General features: G+C 42.6%; 1 protein-coding gene across 8 annotated transcripts in view; it reads right to left on the minus strand.

Annotated features, from left to right (window-relative positions):
• Window positions 1-4,607: 4,607 nt before the first annotated feature.
• Window positions 4,608-22,293, minus strand: part of LOC121580970 (microtubule-associated protein 4) — a 53,807-nt gene continuing 36,121 nt past the window's right edge. For 3 of the 8 annotated variants that reach the window (XM_041896211.2, XM_041896210.2, XM_041896218.2), the window contains 11 exons: window positions 19,209-19,582; window positions 18,689-18,898; window positions 18,185-18,317; window positions 17,912-18,007; window positions 17,058-17,302; window positions 12,052-12,096; window positions 10,557-10,649; window positions 9,520-9,601; window positions 9,205-9,329; window positions 8,604-8,790; window positions 4,608-8,278 (listed from right to left, as the gene is read on the minus strand). In XM_041896211.2, coding sequence (XP_041752145.2) covers window positions 8,274-8,278; window positions 8,604-8,790; window positions 9,205-9,329; window positions 9,520-9,601; window positions 10,557-10,649; window positions 12,052-12,096; window positions 17,058-17,302; window positions 17,912-18,007; window positions 18,185-18,317; window positions 18,689-18,898; window positions 19,209-19,582 — 1,595 coding nt within the window. In that variant the 3' untranslated portion in view covers window positions 4,608-8,273. The remainder of the gene's footprint in view (window positions 8,279-8,603; window positions 8,791-9,204; window positions 9,330-9,519; window positions 9,602-10,556; window positions 10,650-12,051; window positions 12,097-17,057; window positions 17,303-17,911; window positions 18,008-18,184; window positions 18,318-18,688; window positions 18,899-19,208; window positions 19,583-22,293) is intronic. The other 5 variants (XM_041896213.2, XM_041896214.2, XM_041896215.2 and 2 more) reach the window with 5 other exon arrangements.

A 22,293-nucleotide genomic window follows, 5' to 3' on the forward strand; every position in this document is an offset into this window, starting at 1 on the left:
GGGAGCAATTATTAGGAAATGGAAGACATACAAGACCACTGATAATCTCCCTCGATATGGGGCTCCACGCAAGATCTTACCCCGTGGGGTCAAAATGATCACAAGAACGGTGAGCAAAAATCCCAGAACCACACGGGGGGACCTAGTGAATGACCTGCAGAGAGCTGGGACCAAAGTAACAAAGCCTACCATCAGTAACACACTACGCCGCCAGGGACTCAAATCCTGCAGTACCAGACGTGTCCCCCTGCTTAAGCCAGTACATGTCCAGGCCCGTCTGAAGTTTGCTAGAGTGCATTTGGATGATCCAGAAGAGGATTGGGAGAATGTCATATGGTCAGATGAAACCAAAATATAACTTTTTGGTAAAAACTCAACTCGTCGTGTTTGGAGGACAAAGAATGCTGAGTTGCATCCAAAGAACACCATACCTACTGTGACGCATGGGGGTGGAAACATCATGCTTTGGGGCTGTTTTTCTGCAAAGGGACCAGGACGACTGATCCGTGTAAAGGAAAGAATGAATGGGGCCATGTATCGTGAGATTTTGAGTGAAAACCTCCTTCCATCAGCAAGGGCACTGAAGATGAAACGTGGCTAGGTCTTTCAGCATGACAATGATCCCAAACACCCCGCCCGGGCAACGAAGAAGTGGCTTCGTAAGAAGCATTTCAATGTCCTGGAGTGGCCTAGCCAGTCTCCAGATCTCAACCCCATAGAAAATCTTTGGAGGGAGTTGAAAGTCCGTGTTGCCCAGCGACAGCCCCAAAACATCACTGCTCTAGAAGAGATCTGCATGGAGGAAAGGCCAAAATACCAGCAACAGTGTGTGAAAACCTTGTGAAGACTTACAGAAAACGTTTGACCTGTGTCATTGCCAACAAAGGGTATATAACAAAGTATTGAGAAACTTTTGTTATTGACCAAATACTTATTTTCCACCATAATTTGCAAATAAATTCATTAAAAATCCTACAATGTGATTTTCTGGATTTTTTTTCTTCTCATTTTGTCTGTCATAGTTGACGTGTACCTATGATGAAAATTACAGGCCTCTCTCATCTTAAGTGGGAGAACTTGCACAATTGGTGGCTGACTAAATACTTTTTTCCCCCTCTGTATGTAGAGCTAACATAAATAATATGCATGTCATTCTCTCATGGCTCAAAGTGGAGGAGAGATTGACTTCATCACTACTTGTTTTTGTAAGCAGTATTGACATGTAGGTAAGCCTACTTTGCAGTTAACATTTAATTGAGAAGGTTTTGGGGAAAGTATTTCTGTCAACCCACAAGACAGTTATCATATCAACTGGCTACACAAGGAGTGATAGACAAACGTGCGCACCACACAGACAGACACAATATTTCTGGAAATGAATTGCCAGATATTGTCTTAGGTTTGCTTTTTAAGCCAATAGTGGCTAACCAGGGGTGGGATAATGTCAATGTTACATTGCCTTAATTAGATAGTAGCTGGGTGCTTTCGGTGTCTAACACTTGTGTGATTCAAAACTGTTCGCTGCTCTGGCACCCCAATGGTGGAACAAGCTCCCTCACGACGCCAGGACAGCGGAGTCACTCACCACCTTCCGGAGACATTTGAAACCCCACCTCTTTAAGGAATACCTGGGATAGGATAAGGTAATCCTTCTACCCCCCAAAAATTGTAAAGTGGTTATCCCACTGGCTTTAGGGTGAACGCACCAATTTGTGAGTCGCTCTGGCTAAGAGCGTCTGCTAGATGACGTTAATGTGTCCTTGAGCAAGGCACTTAACCCTAATTGCTCCTGTAAGTCGCTCTGGATAAGAGCGTCTGCTAAATGACTAAAATGTAAATGTAAATGTGATTTGTTTATGACAAGTTAGTGGTGGAACACATGAAAATTCCATGTACTTTCAGAATTGTTTGGCGAGCTACACATAGGTGGGCTGCGAGCTACTGATAGCTCGCGATCGACCTGTTGGTGACCCCTGGTCTGAATGTAGGCCATTGCGTCGCTTCCTAGCTGCTAGTACTTACTTGGGAGAAAGAACATCATCAGACAGCAACGGCTCGCTGCACACCCTAGTAACTAGCATGGCTGATTTTGTAGCCTACTTGTTAATGTCCCAAACTATGGCCTAAACTCACCAAAGGCGAGCATGTGAGGAGTGTGTGTGATTTATTTTAGAATGCATTGTTTTGAATTATAAATATATTCTTCCCACTCCATTTTCTGATTTTTCATTGCTATTTGCTTTTGTCACTCTGAAATCCGGTATTAAATCTATTTTTTTGGTTTTTACATTTCAAAATAAATTGAGAGTTGAAAAATGGTGTAGGCCTATGTTATCAGTATTTCCACTAAGTAAAAAACCCTAGTATATGCCCTACCTTTCAAAGGTTTTAATGAGCAATTATTCAAAGCTGGATTACATACCTGCTTCATTTCTTTCAAGTGTTGCCTGCCTAGGCTGCTGGACCATAGAGACAGTGGAGGCATTCAGAGATACAGGCCAATGAGTGACAAACTATTGGTGGAAAGCATCTTGAGTTGAGCCTTCTCAAATTGATCCTGTGAGAGACAAACAGAGCTACCCGATCAAAAGCATCAATGTAATCTAAAATTAAACAACATTTCCACTTTCCGCTCTTCAATTCTTCTGCAAGCTATGTTTTCTCTCTGTCAGGTTCAGAGGATCATCAGTGGTGAGAGAGCCCATCTGTAGCCTACTGGAGTTTGATAGGAATACGACCACTGAAGAGACCATCCAGCAGAGTCACTAATGACTGATCCAATGTTAGTCAGGAGGGGGGCAAGTAAGGAGGTGGGCAGTCCTTCTCTAAAAAGTGTCCGTTATGCCACGTTGCCACCACATAAGAACAAACACCCCTAACAATAGTCCTCTCTGAAACCCAAGCCGTGTCAGTTTGCACACTCAAGTAGGACAGGTACCACACATCCCTGATGGCTTGGCTGGGGGACTTTCAAGGACATGACAGTGAGGAGTGGGACACTGAGAGCGGACAGCAGGTGTTTATTTAGTCTAGAGACGGGAGATGTGTGAACTCTAATAATATAGTGTGAAAAGACAGAGGGTGGTTAAGTTACAGTCAACATTGTACGGGTTTCTCATTGGGTCACCTGTTACTATTGGTCGACGCTTGACAGTGAACCTTATTGTGCATCTAAAGTTGTCCTGCTTAATCAGTGAAAGGCAGCCAGGAGGAATTTCACAGGTTTATCTTTATCCTCAGGGATAAAAGGAAGGAAACTATTCCATGTCAACAAGATCCGGCTATACGGGGTATTAGGCTATACAGCTCTCTAGTGGCAGGCACAATAGGTTGTAATGGAGAGGCTAACTTTGAGTCTCCTTCGTCTGGCTGCCTGTCAAGATGCATCATCCCTCTACATAAGTATCGTTATCTTCTCTCTGTATACAGTATTAAACGCAAAGTTGGCTAGCCACTACCATTTCATTTTGCACCTTGCTGATACTTTATGTGCATGCACTATACTCTGTGTTCTTGTTGACTCAGATAAGGGACAGTTCTAAAGGTCCAACTCAAGGTGTCTTAAAAAAAATGTTCCCCCCTCCCCAATGTTAAAACTATTTTCACGACCCTCCCATTGTACTGTGAAAAAGAATTGCACACCCTCCCCCCTCATACAATTAATTCAAAATAATGTTTACGACCCCAAATATCAATAATTGTGTGTTTATAAACGTGGATATCGACTTTGACACCTCAGCATGCTATTGTGGCACTGTCGATGCCATGCAGGGCTATGGGCCAGAAGGTTGAGGGTTCGCACTCTCCCTGCCTGTTTCATTAGGCCTACACTACAATCAGAACCAGCTGCAGACAATGATCAGCTAGGGGGAAATCAGGTTTTCAACATTTTGATGCCCTATTTATAATTATATAAAATATATGCAATGGATTTTCCACCAACAGGTCTCTGTGCCAATGCACCACACAACCAATAAACAAAGTATATCGACTTTGGGAACTTCAATATCATGGTAAAAATACAGCCAGACTGGCCTGCTACTGTGCCTTTCTAGGCCTCATAAACTGTAAAGAGTAGACCCACAACTGATCCAAATGGAATGAAACATTCAAATCACAGGGCTTTTGTACTCGAAAACAATAATGCAATTGCACCTGAACTCAATTTCGAGTCTCATAGCAAAGGGTCTGAATACTTATGTAAATAAGGTATTTCTAAAAACCTGTTTTTGCTTTGTCATTATGGGGTATTGTGTGTAGATTGATGAGGAAAATAATTAATGTAATTAATTTTAGAATAAGGCCGTAACGTAACAAAATGTGGAAAAAGGGAAGGGGTCTGAATACTTTCCGACTAGGTAAACCTGCAGAAGAGCGAATGCAAACCAGGAAAAAAACACACAACCCTCCGCTGTGCCCAATAAAAAACCACACAACCCTCCCCAAAGCAAGAAAATGTAGTTAGACAACCCTCCCCTATTTTGGACCCCCCCCCCCAAGTAAATTCTGAACTGTCCCTAAGATAGTTATTTATGGAAAAGACATAATGTAATAGAAAAAAGGACAACATATAGAAAAAAGAGAATGAAGTAGAAGAAAAGGAAAAATGTTTTGCTTGTCTTTTATTTCATGATTAATATTCACATCACTAGTTAACAATGAATCACAATGAACATCTCTTTCATACCAAATTACATTACATCTCAAATCGGAAGGGAAACAATGAACTCCTCCTATCTATGACAGATGTTTACAATCCATTGTCTTCTGCATGCTCTTATGGTGTGCACTATGGAGAATAATACACACTGTAGGTGTGCTCTAAGAAGAAGCACAGCTATGGGCTCCTTGGTGCTTTACAGAAGCACGCTACATAACACATGCCAAAAGACAGTTACTGTTAGTCTCACAAGGGGGGTGGGGGAGGGATGTCTGGGCGACATTCAAGGGCTATGTGTGTCAGGTGCCGCATGTGGGAGCTTGACCTTCGACCTATCCTCACAATGCCTGGTTCATGATTAAAGTTGAGCACTCGATAAGCTCACCAGTGACACAAAACATTTGGAACAATAAGCATTAAATCGGATGATTCTTTTTTCCTTGTAGATTTTTTACATATAGTAAGTCTAAGTGTAAGAGGCAGATAAAAGTGTTAATTTATTCAAGCAAATATCAGTTTATCCACTTGGAGTGGGTAAAAGCACACCTAGACCAACCATTGAGATGCTAACCATCGCTGAATGCTTAAGATATTCACAGTCTGCTGCTGTCCCCATACTGGACTCGACACACACTTCCTAGTGTCAGTCAAATTTAGATTGAGTATAAGTGTCTTATTGTGATTTTTACAACAAAACAAAAAGTTCATACATATTATATTCATATCTTGCATCTTTAATATATTAAATTGTAAAAACATTCTTGTACTTCAGCCCTTTCTGAAAAAAGGCAGACTCCAGAAAGAAAACACTCTCCGGAAATGGGTTCATGAACGTGAAAGACATTTCTCAACATCCATAAAGACCCTAATATCAATACCTTTTTTTCCTGTGATGATAAAAACATGTGGATGTCTATATACAAACGAATGTGTGAAGACTGGTGGAAGGGTGGTGGTGCAAGCAGTAGTTAAGTGTTGGAAAGGTGAGTGTTCATAAATGTGATGCCTAACAGGCACAACGAGAACAGACTGAGCGTGAGTGACCATTGACCCAAAGCCTGACACCAAAGTCCACTAACGTGACCAGTGAGCAAGGTTACCACCAAGGAGACTAAAAGACACATCTGTTCATCCAATCATGGCAACGGTTCACTCAAACATACTGTAGAGCTCAAACATGAAATGTACATGCCACTGTGCATTCAAAGTGCTTTCATCTGCTTTCATCATTGTAAGACTTGTTCTTCAGGAACAATTCATTTCTTTAAATTTTTTGAACTAACCATGGGAATGTTGGGGGAAAGAATACCTTATAAATATCATAAGGGGCTTTTGCTTTCATTCTCGATAATTTGATCACTTGCTCTTTGATTATCTCTGCCATTGATGATCACTATTATTTCCTCCACTGCAGTGCACACACTCAAATAGATTCAAATTACGCCTTACCGACATCAAGCAGCATCATATCATTACAGTACAACAAAATAAATCAAAGTAAAAGTGTTTTAGGGTGGGACACAAATATACTTTTTTGGGAACTGTACACCTGTTACAGTTCAGCCTTGAGAATCTACAAGGCACAATTACACATTCATATCTGTGACCATTATCCCTCTTGGAGTAGTGTGATGGATGTCTCCAAAAGGAACTGCAATTGTCTTACTCTAAGAGCCAAACTACCAGTATTTTAAAGGCAATGGGGTGCCCTCGACCTTGATCCAGCAACGTACCACAAATCTGCAGACAGACTCCACAGACGTCTAAATGTTGATCACAAAATGAGACCATCCCAAAGATCGTTCAACTACTACACACACACTGGATCCTAATTCATCGTCATGTAATGTAATACAATTCCACCCGCCAACCTCTTTACAAAACCGACAGCAAGTTAATCAGAGTAATTCGCTTATATATATATTTTTTTTTAATGTAGCTTGATTAAGCAATTGTGCCCTATTGTTACACAATAATGTCACTATTCACAGTGGAACCAGTAGCATAAGCAGCCATTCAAATCAATTAATATTTAACAGTGGATTAGTTGAGAATAATTAAAATGTACAATTGTTACATTGGAGATCAATTTATGACAGTCTTTGTCCTTCACAAACTTCTCTTGATATTGACTTAAAATTGTAATTGGGTTTTTATGATAATATTGTTATCATAAAAATATCTATCTATCTAAATCTTGCTTTCCTTCAACATGGCTCTCTATTCGTCTTCCCTGTCCCAACGATTTGGCCAACACTACAGAGACTTGATCGTCGTTGGAGTATCTCCACTCCCCTGGTGCAATCATAGGCCTTTCCTCACTTCATTTGCTGCCTCCTGCTTACTATTATGTCCTGCCCCAGGCATCCAGTCTCTGTGCACAGATCCTAAGAGGGTTTTTCTCTCTCTCTCTCTCTCTCTTTCTGACTGTACCGTACTGAAGTTTACATGTGCGGGGACGGGTGTGTAAGAGGAAGTTGTATCCTCAGCAGAGACCACTCACTGTATTGCTTTCAGAGAGATGTAACAGTAAGAGGGAAAGGGTATATTGATGATGAAACAACATAACGACACATCAGCTCATTGTTACAATAATTTACGAAAACACAATACAGAGTTTTTTTTAAAGAGATGTTAAATGTCCTACTGTTTGTAACAGCCTACTTGTTTCTTATTGTTGAGGGTTGTGGGTGGGGTCACAGGTTTACAGAAGGTTATCTAGACATACTGAATTGATTAACTGAGGAGGTGGCATATTAGCCGCTGTTCATTGGGATGACATGACAGTCCCACATGCTCACAATAAGGGGTGCTTCACTAATCGCCATAATGTACTGTATAACGCCACAAGTGAAGTCTGGGATCCCTACAGTACAGGGGAGGGTATGCTCATCCAGAGAGTTAGGTACGGTAAGGAAGGTTTTACATCTAAGGTTTGTCACATAGATAGCAGTGGCTCATTGTGATAGTCTATGACGAAAAAGTCATACTAATATACAGTGCGACACTGTAGGTGTTTGTGATTTTGATCAAGGTTGCACTGCACTACAGTACTGTACGTATAAGAACAGTGCATATAGGCTGGAACAAAAGAAGCAGGCAGTATAATAAGTTTCACTCTGCGCTGACATAACTATAACAGAACACTGAGGGTCTAGATTCTAGAAGGTTCACTCTGAGGTCATACTACACCACTTATATCACAGCAAGTTAAGCCAGAGCAATACAGAAGAGACCAAACCCCACTGTACAGTAAGACCTTGCTCTATCTGTCTGAACTCTGTGGTCTCTATACTTGAATACTTCCACGAGGATAGAGAGTAGTGATACGATACTGAATAGTGAGGTAAAAGGAGTAAGTTGGAATGTGCTAAAGAAGTCCTTGTCCTGTTAGCATTCAGTATTTGTCCTCCTGCCAAATGGCTGGGTGACGAGGGGCTGGGTCGGAGCTGGAGGGAGTGGAGGAGGAAGCTGGCGGACCCCAGAGAAACACAGAGAGAGGTGCTGCGATGGGGGTGAGGGGTGGCTGCCAATCGGGGTGGGCCAGGAGATAAGGTCGGCGCCGTTGGTGGTGCGAGCCCGTGCGTTCTCGCGAAAGCTCAGCTTGTAAGACTCAATCTGAAGGGCAGATACAGACACAATGGAGAAAGATGGAAGGATAGGGGAGAAAAGGAAGACGAGAGGAGAAAAGGAAGACGAGAAAGAGGGGAGCGTAAACTGGTTAGACTTACGACATAAAATAACATACACATTGTTGGAGTACAGTATTTGTCATTTGCAGCAAGGAAGCTAAAAACGAGCCTACTTCACAACAATCAGTTATCTCTCATCTGAGCAATCGGCAACGGAGGTCATCTCAAAGTTAAAGCTCTGAGAGTGCATGACAGTGAAAGCGAGATTTGAGAAAGGCCACAGGGTGTTTGTTGGAGCAAGGGGCACTTACTTGTCTCAGGGATGTGTTTGTCCATGCCCCTGCCTATCGGGTCCCGCAGCCCGTCACCCCCAAAGGGATTAGGTTGAGGCGTGGCCTCCTTATGCCCGTTCTCCTTAGCCATGCTTCCTGCACCTGTAGCTGGAGCTCCACCAGGGGGAGATGTTTTCCCCGCAGCTTTCTCTGGCATCCCCCCAGCCTAGAAACATATGAGCATCAGAATTAGACACACACTGATGTTAATTAACAAAACGTGTTTATACATTTCTATAAGTTCAATTATCTTTTCTTTATCTGTTGTGTTTCTATGAAGCAGTAGGGAGGCTGGGTAATCATTAATGCCATCTTGTGGACAAAAACTCCCTTAATGCATGATGACATGGCTTGTTTTAACAGGATGAAATTGCTCTCTGTATGTGGGCAACCAGCATGTTCAAATAAAAGGTTTCCACCACCACAACCACAAAGATGCTGTCTTTTTGTGTTTTGCAATAAACATTTGCTTTATAACTTCAAGCTTTCTGAAATGTATTTAAATAAAACTTTGATGACAAAATCCTGGTTAGTTAAACATGTTAATGACTATGTGACTACAACAGAATGGTGACCTTACCTTGATTTGTCCATCCCCTGCCTCAAGGCCAATATTGTCCATTGTCTCCACCTTGGGCTTGCCATTACCATTACCATTGGCCTTAGCCTCAATCTTCACATCTCCACCCCCTGTAGTGGACAGACCTTAGTTACAAGTAGGGTAAGAAGAGAATTAATTTGGTATAGGATACTTCCCAATGGAACCCTATTCCCTATGTAGTGCACTACTTTTGACCAGGGCCCATGAGGCTCTGGTCAAAAGTAGTGTACTATGTAGGGAATAGGGTGCCATTTGGGATGTAGACATATTTTCCTGAATCATTAGGTTTCTTACCTGGTTTGTGCTTGATGTTGTCCTTAGAGCCACACTTGGAGGTCACTTTGCTCAAGTCCACCTTCTTATGCTGAATCTGGACCTGAATGCACCCAAACAAACAACACAAATGTTGAAGTAAGAATGACAAACATGAAACAACACCCACTCTGAAATTCACACACAATGCCTTGAATCACTCTCGCCCACCAGTGTAACACTGATTATGACATTTGGACAGATAAAAAGCTGAGGTACTGTAAAGTGGAGAAGTGGGCATTTGAAGTATCAATTTTAAAATATTGTTTGTCACTTAATAAGGAAAATGCTTGTTGCTATGTAAAAGAGAGTGAGCGGCAGATAGAAAGTTAGTTTCTAATAGGCTGGTTAGTCGGGTGAGAAAGTTTGCACAAACAGCACAGCATTCGGACCTAACATTATACACTGAGTATAAAAAACATTAAGAACATTCCATGACATAGACTGACCAGGTGAATCCAGGTGAAGTCTATGATCCCTTATTGATGTCACTTGTTAAATCCAATTCAATCAGTGTAGATGAAGGGGAGGAGACAGGTTAAAATAGGATTTTTAAGCCTTGAGACAATTGAGACATGGATTGTGTATGTGTGCCATTCAGAGGGTGAATGGGCAAGACAAAAGATTGAAGTGCCTTTGAACAGGGTATGGTAGTTTGTGTCAAGAACGGCAACACTGCTGGGTTTTTCACACTCAACAGTTTCCCATGTGTATCAAGAATGGTCCACCACCCAAAGGAGATCCAGCCAACTTGACACAACTGTGGGAAGCATTCGAGTCAACATGGGCCAGCATCTCTGTGGAACGCTTTCGACATCTTGTAGAGTCCATGCCCAACTCAATATTATGAAGGTGTTCTTAATCTTTGGTATACTCAGTGTATCTAGGCTGGCCAATGGGGCTGACCATAGAATTAGAATGACTAGAACATTAGGACATTACTCTGTCCAATCGAGCATGTCAGTGGGATATGGGGAAGGAGGCAGCAGCCACATTGGAGCACCATGTGTTGTACTTACATTCCCTCCACCAGGGACATGCTTGATATTATCCTTGGAGCCACAGCGAGAGGTGATATGGCTGAAGTCCAGTTTTTTGTGGACTATCATAACCTACAAAACAGCACAGTAGCAGAGGGGAACGGGTCACTATGATGAGTCTAGAATTAGTGGAGGATGGTGGAGGAGCAACCAGGATAAAGCAATTTGAAGAGCATACAGTATGTTGTTAACTCTTACTTGCTCATTGTAAGTAAAGTAAAGTCACACAACAGTCAGAATGCTGGCTGGTCAGACATCAGTATTTACATGCAAATGAGTTCAAATCTTGTCCAATTCTAGATGTGCCTGATAACTATTGCAGTGTTTCTCTCTCTCACACACACACACACACATGCACACGCACACACACAAACACACACACCCAAACAGATATACTAGCCAGCCATCTCTTCCCTGATATCAATTACTGATTTGAAAACATTGTCACTCAGCAAGGGAACTGCTGTTCAAAAACCTTGAATGAAAAGCACTAATCTGCTTTCTCCATAAATTTTTTGCTTTGTATTCGGAGACGCCTGGTGTTTAGATTAGTTTGCAGCTCTGTGACGCAGGTAGCAGCGCAGGCAGGCTGAGTCACCCTCTAAAACACATGGCCACAGCCAAGGTCTGTAGTTCTCACTGCCTTTTCACACTGCCTCTAGTTCTTATATCACTGAACTCAACTCACAGTTGTTGAACAACCAGAGGCTACTCTGCTATATCACTTGGCTTATGAGTGCTGGAGCTTGTTTCTGTATTGCTTATCTTAAACAGTTTACTTACATGCATTGAAACTTTTTTCACAGTGACCGGCGATCAGTTTACCCACCAATTTTTTTACCACTACATCACAGATTCAAATCCTTACAAGACTAATAGGACTGTAAAAAGGTTTAGGCTAAATTATGTAGAAGTAAACCGAGATAAACATTAGCAGTGGTATTGGTTACACTACGAACCCAAAAGCCATCCAGGGCCTCTCAAATACTCAAGCTCAGGGCCCTTCTAAATGTACCAGGTGCATGGGAGTACCAGCGAAGGACAACGGTCACTTTGGTGTTGTGTTATTTCGTTTCTGTGCCAAACAATTGGGATGGGTAGTGCCATGGTTGTAGAGGTCAGGTGGATGATGGCAAGGTCCTGTCTGTCTGTTTTTCTGTCTGTTTGTCAGTTAAGCTGTGCATTTCAGGGGGGACAGATACTTGTCATACACTGTCCACAACCATTCCACATTTTATACCGGAAAGCAACAGGTTATCATGAAGAGGAAGAAAAGGTGAGGATGTGCACGAGTGAGTGTGTTAGAGAGTGACGTGCCTGTATTTATGTGTTTGTGTGTGTGCAGATAGGTTCAAATAGTCAGTGGACAAAAATATCCACTTATGTCATTTCCTTCAGTGTGATATCAGAGGAGAGAGAGTGGTTGGGCACACGGGTGAGAATGAAAGAGGGGTATGTGATGATAGGGACTCACTTTGCCCGGGCCGTCTTTGGATTGGGAAGCCCCCGCCGAGGAGACCTGAGGGGAGACAACCACCCCTGGGTCAATACCAGGAGACAGGGCTGCCCTGGGCCCTGGGTCAGTACCACCAGTCAGGGCTCAGGAGAGTGTGGTGGTGGGTGTATGGATGGAGGGAAGAGCTCTGCTTTTCAGCTACACCACCTGTCTGTGTCACTGATTGGTTTCGAACCCAGGTCTCCTGCATGCCAGAAGAGTGCTTTGGCTCGCTTTGCCAAAGCCTAGACATTGGCTCAGGGAGCCAATTCAACTCTTCAGGTCTGTGGAAGTGTGTGCAGGGGTGGTACTGAAACTATATTTTTTAGATTGTTTTTCTATGGAGTCTCCCTTTTGCTTACATCACTGTAATAGGCAACCTTTTTGTGGATGGACACTGTCACAACCAATGCCATAGGTAAAGACTGGACATGATGGCTATTTTCCAAGATGATCATTTGTATGAAAGCATTTCTCTTTTCAGAGTGATCTTATGAATACAGGTGACAGCATCTTCTATCAAGTCAGTCAAATGAGTGAAGGCAGCTGTCAGTTGTAACGTAGAGAGATGAGAGAGAGAAAAGAGAGAGAGATAAGAGAGAAAATAAAAAGTAACAGAGAGGAAAAGAGAGAGACAAAGGGGAGAGAACAGAAAGAGAACTACAGAAAGAAAAATAATGATAGAATTAGACAGACAGATAGTTTGCTTAACATATTTTCTCCAGGGGTAGAATGCATTGTGCCACTATTCAGTTGAGGAGGCCAATAAAGCTGGTAATGACTAACGAGATGGTATATGATCTTGTTATATGGTAGCAGTGGAGAAGGTAGGAGGTTTTAATAATATGGAATTTGTATGATGTTGAATGAGAATTTGCTTGTGACAAAACCCCTGCTATGAATGGCATTAGTTGGCAGCATTGAAAGCATGTTAAATCTGTTACAGTTTTTTTTCGATTGCTAACAAGCATTGTTCAATACTGCGGATACATGTGCAAAACTCTAAATACAGTTATCACAACAACACTCTATGTGGCAACCTGTGGATAATTTGTCATTGCTTAGACACAAAATGCATTCAATGACAACATCTTTCAAATTACATAAATACTTGTCTCACAAAAACACATTTACCAACAAAACTCTACGTATCTACAGACCATTTTGCAAATGTTAAGATACCCTTATCAAAACTGTTAAACTCAAGTTCAAAAGCTACTGAAAATTGAATTAGACCGCAATTTTTTACATTCCTACAGTAAAAGCAAAATAGAAATTCTAAAATAAAATAATAATAATAACTCTTAATTATTCACATCTGATTTTCATTTTACATTACGTAACTGAAGACATACCCATGACATACATTTTTATGTCATTACCATCTCCACAAAAGTGGACATCTTTGGAATATATTTTACATAAACATGGACCCGGCCAGTGATCGTGTAGTGGCTTACAGAGGTGGAAGAGTTGCCGGGAGAGGCAGAGGATTACGTATCCGTGGTGGAAGAAGACTGAGGGGAAGACTCAGAGTTGTAGTGTCAGATGAGATTAGGGCTACAATCATTGATCATGTTGTCAATCATGGTCTATCAATGAGAGATGCTGGTCTCAGAGTGCAGCCAAATTTGCAACGCTCAACTGTGTCATCTATTATAAGAACCTTCCAGCAAACTAACAGGTAAGATATGCATTCTGCACGGGCATCTAACTATACTGAATATCACTGTAGAGTAGTAAATTGAGCAAAAGCTCTCCGAACCACTTGTGTGTAATTTTATTTCTGTTTTAGGACCCAATGGTTACCAAATGGAGGGGGGGTAGGATTTTCTCTGCTCAGCAGGAAGCTGTAATTGTTGACATGGTCATTAGCAACAATGCCATAAAACTCAGAGAAATTCAAGAGAGAGTGTTGGCAGACAATAATACATTTCAAAATGTTGAAAGTGTAAGCACAACAACCATTGCTAGAGTCTTGACAAAGCATCATATCAGCATGAAGCAGGTGTACACTGTTCCCTTTGAGAGGAACTCTGATCATGTCAAGGAACTCCGGTACCAATATGTCCAGGTAAGATGTCTATATGCTGTAATAAAATACTGTTTTTACTGTAAACAAAACCCTCCAGAGCACTGCACACTCAGCAGTGATTTCAGTTACAGCATACTGTAATGTAAACTACTGTTATAGAATAACTGTTATGTTGCCCTGTGGATTTACAATATTTTAGAGTGTCATGGAGCTTGAAGCCAGACCAACACCCCACATGTTCGTCTTGTGGATGAGGCTGGTTTTAACATGGCCAAAACACGTCGACGTGGAAGGAATGTGATTGGGAAAAGAGCAACAGTGAATGTCCCGTGCCAGAGGGGTGCCAACATCACAATGTGTGCCGCAATATCCTCTGAAGGATTGCTGTTACATAAACCACTAATTGGGCCATACAACACAGAGCGCCTCATTTCATTCATGGATGACCTCTATGGAAACCTGGGTGATTGTATGGGACAATGTGGCATTTCACCACTCCCATGCAGTCACAGAGTGGTTTGCAGCCCATCCCGGGATGGTGTCACTTTTCCTCCCCCTTACTCTCCGTTCCTCAACCCCATAGAATAATTATTTTCCTCATGGAGGTGGAAAGTTTATGACCACCATCCACATGATCAAATGTCACTCTTGGATGCAATGAATGCAGGATGCCTGGATATCTCTGCAGAAGATTGCCAGGGATGGATCAGGCATGCAAAGAGATTCTTTCCCAGGTGTATTGCGCGAGAGGCCATACGGTGTGATGTGGATGAGAACTTGTGGCCCAATGCATCAGACAGGGTTGACTAGCATTGTTACAGTGAGGGAAAAAAGTATTTGATCCCCTGCTGATTTTGTACGTTTGACCACTGACAAAGAAATGATCAGTCTATAATTTTAATGGTCGATTTATTTGAACAGTGAGAGACAGAATAACAACAAAGAAATCCAGAAAATGCATGTCAAAAATGTTATAAATTGATTTGCATTTTAATGAGGGAAATAAGTATTTGACCCCCTCTCAATCAGAAAGATTTCTGGCTCCCAGGTGTCTTTTATACAGGTAACGAGCTGAGATTAGGAGCACACTCTTAAAGGGAGTGCTCCTAATCTCAGCTTGTTACCTGTATAAAAGAGACCTGTCCACAGAAGCAATCAATCAATCAGATTCCAAACTCTCCACCATGGCCAAGACCAAAGAGCTCTCCAAGGATGTAAGGGACAAGATTGTAGACCTACACAAGGCTGGAATGGGCTACAAGACCATCGCCATGCAGCTTGGTGAGAAGGTAACAACAGTTGGTGCTATTATTCGCAAATGGAAGAAACACAAATGAACTGTAAATCTCCCTTGGCCTGGGGCTCCATGCAAAATCTCACCTCGTGGAGTTGCAATGATCATGAGAATGGTGAGGAATCAGCCCAGAACTACACGGGAGGATCTTGTCAAGGAAACAATTGGTAACACACTACGCCGTGAAGGACTGAAATCCTGCAGCGCCCGCAAGGTCCCCCTGCTCAAGAAAGCACATATACATGCCCGTCTGAAGTTTGCCAATGAACATCTGAATGATTCAGAGGAGAACTGGGTGAAAGTATTGTGGTCAGATGAGACCAAAATGGAGCTCTTTGGCATCAACTCAACTCGCCATGTTTGGAGGAGGAGGAATGCTGCCTATGACCCCAAGAACACCATCCCCACCGTCAAACATGGAGGTGGAAACATTATGCTTTGGGGGTGTTTTTCTGCTAAGGGGACAGGACAACTTCACTGCATCAAAGGGACGATGGACAGGGCCATGTACCATCAAATCTTGGGTGAGAACCTCCTTCCCTCAGCCAGGGCATTGAAAATGAGTCGTGGATGGGTATTCCAGCATGACAATGACCCAAAACACACGGTCAAGGCAACAAAGGAGTGGCTCAAGAAGAGGCACATTAAGGTCCTGGAGTGGCCTCCAGACCTTAATCCCATAGAAAATCTGTGGAGGGAGCTGAAGGTTTGAGTATCCAAACGTCAGCCTCGAAACCTTAATGACTTGGAGAAGATCTGCAAAGAGGAGTGGGACAAAATCCCTCCTGAGATGTGTGCAAACCTGGTGGCCAACTACAAGAAACGTCTGACCTCTGTGATTGCCAACAAGGGTTTTGCCACCAAGTACTAAGTCATGTTTTGCAGAGGGGTCAAATACTTATTTCCCTCATTAAAATGCAAATCAATTTATAACATTTTTGACATGCGTGTTTCTGGATTTCTTTGTTGTTATTCTGTCTCTCACTGTTCAAATAAACCTACCATTAAAATTATAGACTGATCATTTCTTTGTCAGTGGGCAAACGTACAAAATCAGCAGGGGATCAAATACTTTTTTCCCTCACTGTATATATCTGTTTCATTTGGACAATATGCTATGCATATTCATAGTGTGTATACACTTTTTGTTTGTTTAACAGTACTGGAATTATTTATTTTTGTGTATTTTGGAATTACTCTGCAGTAAATTGTATTGAAGCATATTGCAGCCTTTCTGCTTTATTTATTTACATATCTTGCAGGACATTCTATACAGTACAGGTTTGCCACTCTTCTTTTGTAAAAATGACTGTTGGTTCATCTTAAAAAACATAATATTAAAGACAAATTGACACATTTTCAAGTGGGAGCAGTTTTTAGAGTTTTGTAGGTCATGATACTATGAATGACAAAGTGTGTGTGTCGTGAGAGACTGTTAGCTTTCATTTGGTAGAAAGATTTGCTTTTGAGACAAGTAGGATGTGCATTGCCAAGTTGCATGTTGTTTTGATAACTGTATTTAGAGTTTTGCACAATACTTGTTAGCAATAAAAAAAAACGGTAATACAAAAATGTCTGTCTCATGTCGGTCCTCTAAAATAGACCCATCTCCACAAGCTTCCACGTACAGTACATCTCTATCCCTAGTTACCACACCTTGCCGCCGGTAGGCTGGTACTTCATGTTGTCTGTGGAGCCGATCTTGGAGCGCACATTCTTCAGGTCCGGCAGGGGTGCGTTGATGGGCCTGGGAGTCCTAGGTGCTCTGGGTACAGGTGGTTTCCTCTCCATAGCAGTCTGCTTGGGCACTGGGGGTTTGGTGATGCGTCGGCGAGGCTGCTCCCCATTGGTGGCAGGAGTGCTCGGAGCAGTGGCGGAGGTGCGAGGTACCCTGGGCTTGGCTGGGGCAGAGAGAGAGAAAGGACATGAGGAACCATTGAACAGTAACCCTCTAATGGCTGGAGCTGAGCTGATCGCACACAACACCAACAATGATTTACTAGGAAACAATGGGCTGGAAGCTAACAAGTCGACAGGGAAGAGTATGAGGAACCACACTACTACTACCTACATACAGTAGATACTGTGGTCTCTGGTAGTGGGTTTTTACAAGGCTGTGTCAGCAGTCTCTGATTCGATGACTAATGAAGATCTGAGGAGGACATGACAGGCCTGAGGCTTCAGTCAGTGTTTTCAGGAACTGGAATTACTGTTGAGACACAGGCAGCCCAATTCTGATCTTTTTTACACTAATTGCTCTTTTGGCCAATCAGGTCAGCTGTGAAAAAGATGTGATGTGATTTGTCAAAAGACCAATTACTGAAAAAAATGATAAGTTTCAGTTTCCCTCTGCATCCCTGTCTGTCTCTTAGCCTCACATACCCACTGCGTTTGTCTCTCTCTGTGTAGTCATAATGACACTGTCAGGAGAGATTAAAACAGGATGTCTGTCCTTACAATTTCAAAGAATACATTAAACTCCAAGGTATTTTAGTTGTGTACTGAGATACTTGGGTTAGATTGTGTAGGTTGGTTGTTGTTACTTGGTGTTGTCTTCAGCGTACTAGGCTTCTTCACATCACCTGGCTTGATATCAGTCTTGGGAACTGTAGGGTAGAGGACATAACCAAGCTCACCTTACATGATTCAGACTTGTGAACAGTGTATTCATTTGGGGATGACCAATGAATTCTGACTTTGGCTTTTTGAATACCACCATCATCAAGAATAAAGTACCTTAAAGAATGTACGCTTGCACGGTACAGTTAAGAGTTAGTGCTCACCTGTGTTGCGGCGCATAGAGGGGGCACTAGCAGAGGGGTGTGGACCAGCAGGTTTAGTAGTGGCAGTTGTAGAGGAACCGTTCTTATTGGCCGTGCCATTGGCCTTTGGCACAGGAGGACCATTTTCCGGAGTCTGAGTAAGCAAACAGAAAATCAGAGAAGGGTGTGGCGTGGAAGAGAGCTCTTGACAAAAAGGAAAGTGATTAAGAAATGAGAAGAGTAAAGATTGGAAACAGAAAGGAGATATTGGAAATGTACAGTATGCTGGGGTTTTCAGGGAAGTGATAGACAAGATTCCGTTTGTAGGACTATCCTAAATGGTGAAGAGACTGAACAGAGGTCATAGTGCAGGGAGTTGGTGGTCCACAAACTGTGAGTGAGAGTCAGTAGGTGGGCACTGTACAGTTATATGGCATAGCCAAACAAACGGAAGGGGGACAAGGTGCCAACCACAAAAGGGGAGGCCAGTGAGAAGACACCAGAGGGAAGTGGGAGGGAACTCACCTTGGACTTGGTGGCTGTAGGGGTTTGACTGGCAGCGGCCGTTGGCTGCTTGGTGCAAGCAGTGGGAGTGGTTGCCTTGGTAACAGTTTTTTTTTTATTGGCAGAGCTTGAGGTGGGGGAGGAACGTTTTGGGGGGCCAGCTGCGTCCCCAGTGGACAAAGAGGTGGGCCGTGTTTTGGCAGAGTTTGGTTTGGTTGACCCAACAGCAGGCTGTACAACAACGTCACACGATAAAGGAGAAAAGAAGAAAACCAAAAGCATACAACAGAGGACAGGCAGGATGGTAAAGCAGCAGAGGCAGCATTCACTAACAACAAATCATAATCAAACAAGGAGCATCAGCAGAGCAAATTGGCACCGACGATAACCTCAAATTGCACATAAGCGTGTGCATACAAACACACAGAGACACCCACGCACATACACACACGCACACACTAGAGATGGCAGTGACAGTTGGAGAAGCAGCTTGCTGAAATGAAATGAATGGCAACATTGTCCCGGCCTTTCCTTGACCTACCTTGGCCTTACTGTCTGGGCTGGTGAGGTCCTGCTTGCTTCCGTTGGTTGTTGGGGACTTTGCAGTAGCTTTCCCAGCCTTTTCGTTATTTTCAGCTTTGACCATCTTGTCAGTTTTCTCCCCATTTTCTTTCTTCTCCATCTTCTCATCTTTGTTTGTCTTCTCTGGCTTGTCCACTTTTTCATTTGTATCACTTTTCTCCGTCATATGGAACTTTTCTTCATCTTTGAGGATCTTCTCAGATTTGGAGGTCTTATCAGCATTGTCGACTTTCTTAGATTGATCTTCTTTCTCTGTCTTCTCAAACATGTTCAAGTTATCCGTCTTCGGGAAGAAATCTGCCTTCTCTTGTTTGTCCTTATTTTCTGCTTTAACTGTAGAGAGACAAAAAAAGACATACATTTAGCAAACACGCAATACTGTATGTCATGAAAAAATACCAGAATTACTCTAAGGATCAAATACAGGTGGAGAAACCTTTCATAGTGCCAGAGTCGCTTTCAGCCATGAGAGCTAGCATATCTTATAGCGTGTTATTAACCGAACCACAGATTCAGACTGGCTTTAGCTAGAAAATCGAGCTACAACAATGCATCCTAAGAATACCACCTAAGAATGCCACCACTGTATATGGACAACAGGACTTTGTACATGTTACGGCTGTTCAAATAGGCAACTAAATGTCAATCCTCTAAAATCCTCTGATTGATCGTCACAAAATACAACCGTCCGAATACTGCTGTCATTTAATACTCATATGATTATAATCTATCAGTGATCATATTTTGTACTACACCCCAGAGCATCTCGTTGGTGAGGAAATAAGAGTGAGTTGACTACAGTGACCAGTCATGGCATGGTGGTGTGGAGTCTGGGCAGGGCCACAGAAAGTCAGGGTCGAACCCAGGGCCGAGCAGGGAAGACAGAACAGCACATTGTTGGCATCGGCTCCTTATGTAACCCAGCCCCAGTAACCTCTACAGAGAGAGAGAGGGTACATCTGTAATGGCACCCTATTCCTTATGTAATGCACTACTTTTGACCAAGGCACATTGGTTTTCCTCTCTCGGGCTGTATCCCATGGTACCATTTGGTTAGGAAATGTGGGACAGATTAAGCTGGGTCAAAAGAAGACCCGCTGACGTAATGACTGAATCCGCTTTTCAAAGAAAATTCAGACCAATTAGTGGACTAGAGCATCAATATTTAAAAAGAGAGTGAGGGCAAATGGATTGTACATTTATGGTAGATAGATACCAGTTCAATGTGTCAGACAAGATCATGGATTTGTCACAATGGTACAAAACCATTAGCCAATCGACAAATCTATCAAATGATTGAGTACAGTATACAGGACTGGCCTTGTTGTGCCAATGGCTGGCTTTAGGAGCCCTGGTTCCAGTAACTGTTATACACTATCGACTAGGGGTAGGCAACTAGATTCAGCCACGGGCCAATTTTCATCGGAGCAGATGGTCAGGGGGCCGGAACATAATTATAATAATTTGTACACTGCAAATTGACTACAACTAAGCCCAAAAATAGATTTTATTTAAAAATAACAGTAATTTCATACCTTGGTTACATGCGTCTCTTTTTTTATTTGTGGGAATACTTTGGAACAGAATTCCTGAATTTTTAGCAGAATTCCTGGTGATTTTACTTTTTTTTTTGCCTACCACTTTGCGGCTGAGCCGTTGTTGCTCCTAGACGTTTCCACTTCACAATAACAGCACTTACAGTTGACCGGGGCCTCTCTAGCAGGGCAGAAATTTGACGAACTGACTTATTGGAAAAGTGGCATCCTATGACGGTGCCACGTTGAAAGTCACTGAGCTCTTCAGTAAGGCCATTCTACTGACAATGTTTGTCTATGGAGATTGCATGGCTGTGTGCTTGATTTTATACACCTGTCAGCAACGGGTGTGGCTGAAATAGCCGAATCCACAAATGTTATGTGGATGTCCACATACTTTTGTATATCCAGTGTATATACAGTGGGGGAAAAAAGTATTTAGTCAGCCACCAATTGTGCAAGTTCTCCCACTTAAAAAGATGAGAGAGGCCTGTAATTTTCATCATAGGTACACGTCAACTATGACAGACAAAATGAGAAAAAAAATCCAGAAAATCACATTGTAGGATCTTTAATGAATTTATTTGCAAATTATGGTGGAAAATAAGTATTTGGTCAATAACAAAAGTTTCTCAATACTTTGTTATATACCCTTTGTTGGCAATGACACAGGTCAAACGTTTTCTGTAAGTCTTCACAAGGTTTTCACACACTGTTGCTGGTATTTTGGCCCATTCCTCCATGCAGATCTCCTCTAGAGCAGTGATGTTTTGGGGCTGTCGCTGGGCAACACAGACTTTCAACTCCCTCCAAAGATTTTCTATGGGGTTGAGATCTGGAGACTGGCTAGGCCACTCCAGGACCTTGAAATGCTTCTTACGAAGCCACTCCTTCGTTGCCCGGGCAGTGTGTTTGGGATCATTGTCATGCTGAAAGACCCAGCCACATTTCATCTTCAATGCCCTTGCTGATGGAAGGAGGTTTTCACAAAAAATCTCACGATACATGGCCCCATTCATTCTTTCCTTTACACGGATCAGTCGTCCTGGTCCCTTTGCAGAAAAACAGCCCCAAAGCATGATGTTTCCACCCCCATGCTTCACAGTAGGTATGGTGTTCTTTGGATGCAACTCAGCATTCTTTGTCCTCCAAACACGACGAGTTGAGTTTTTACCAAAAAGTTATATTTTGGTTTCATCTGACCATATGACATTCTCCCAATCCTCTTCTGGATCATCCAAATGCACTCTAGCAAACTTCAGACGGGCCTGGACATGTACTGGCTTAAGCAGGGGGACACATCTGGCACTGCAGGATTTGAGTCTCTGGCGGCGTAGTGTGTTACTGATGGTAGGCTTTGTTACTTTGGTCCCAGCTCTCTGCAGGTCATTCACTAGGTCCCCCCGTGTGGTTCTGGGATTTTTGCTCACCGTTCTTGTGATCATTTTGACCCCACGGGGTGAGATCTTGCGTGGAGCCCCAGATCGAGGGAGATTATCAGTGGTCTTG

This window comes from Coregonus clupeaformis, chromosome 14 (assembly GCF_020615455.1).
Source record: "Coregonus clupeaformis isolate EN_2021a chromosome 14, ASM2061545v1, whole genome shotgun sequence".
NCBI lineage: Eukaryota > Metazoa > Chordata > Actinopteri > Salmoniformes > Salmonidae > Coregonus > Coregonus clupeaformis.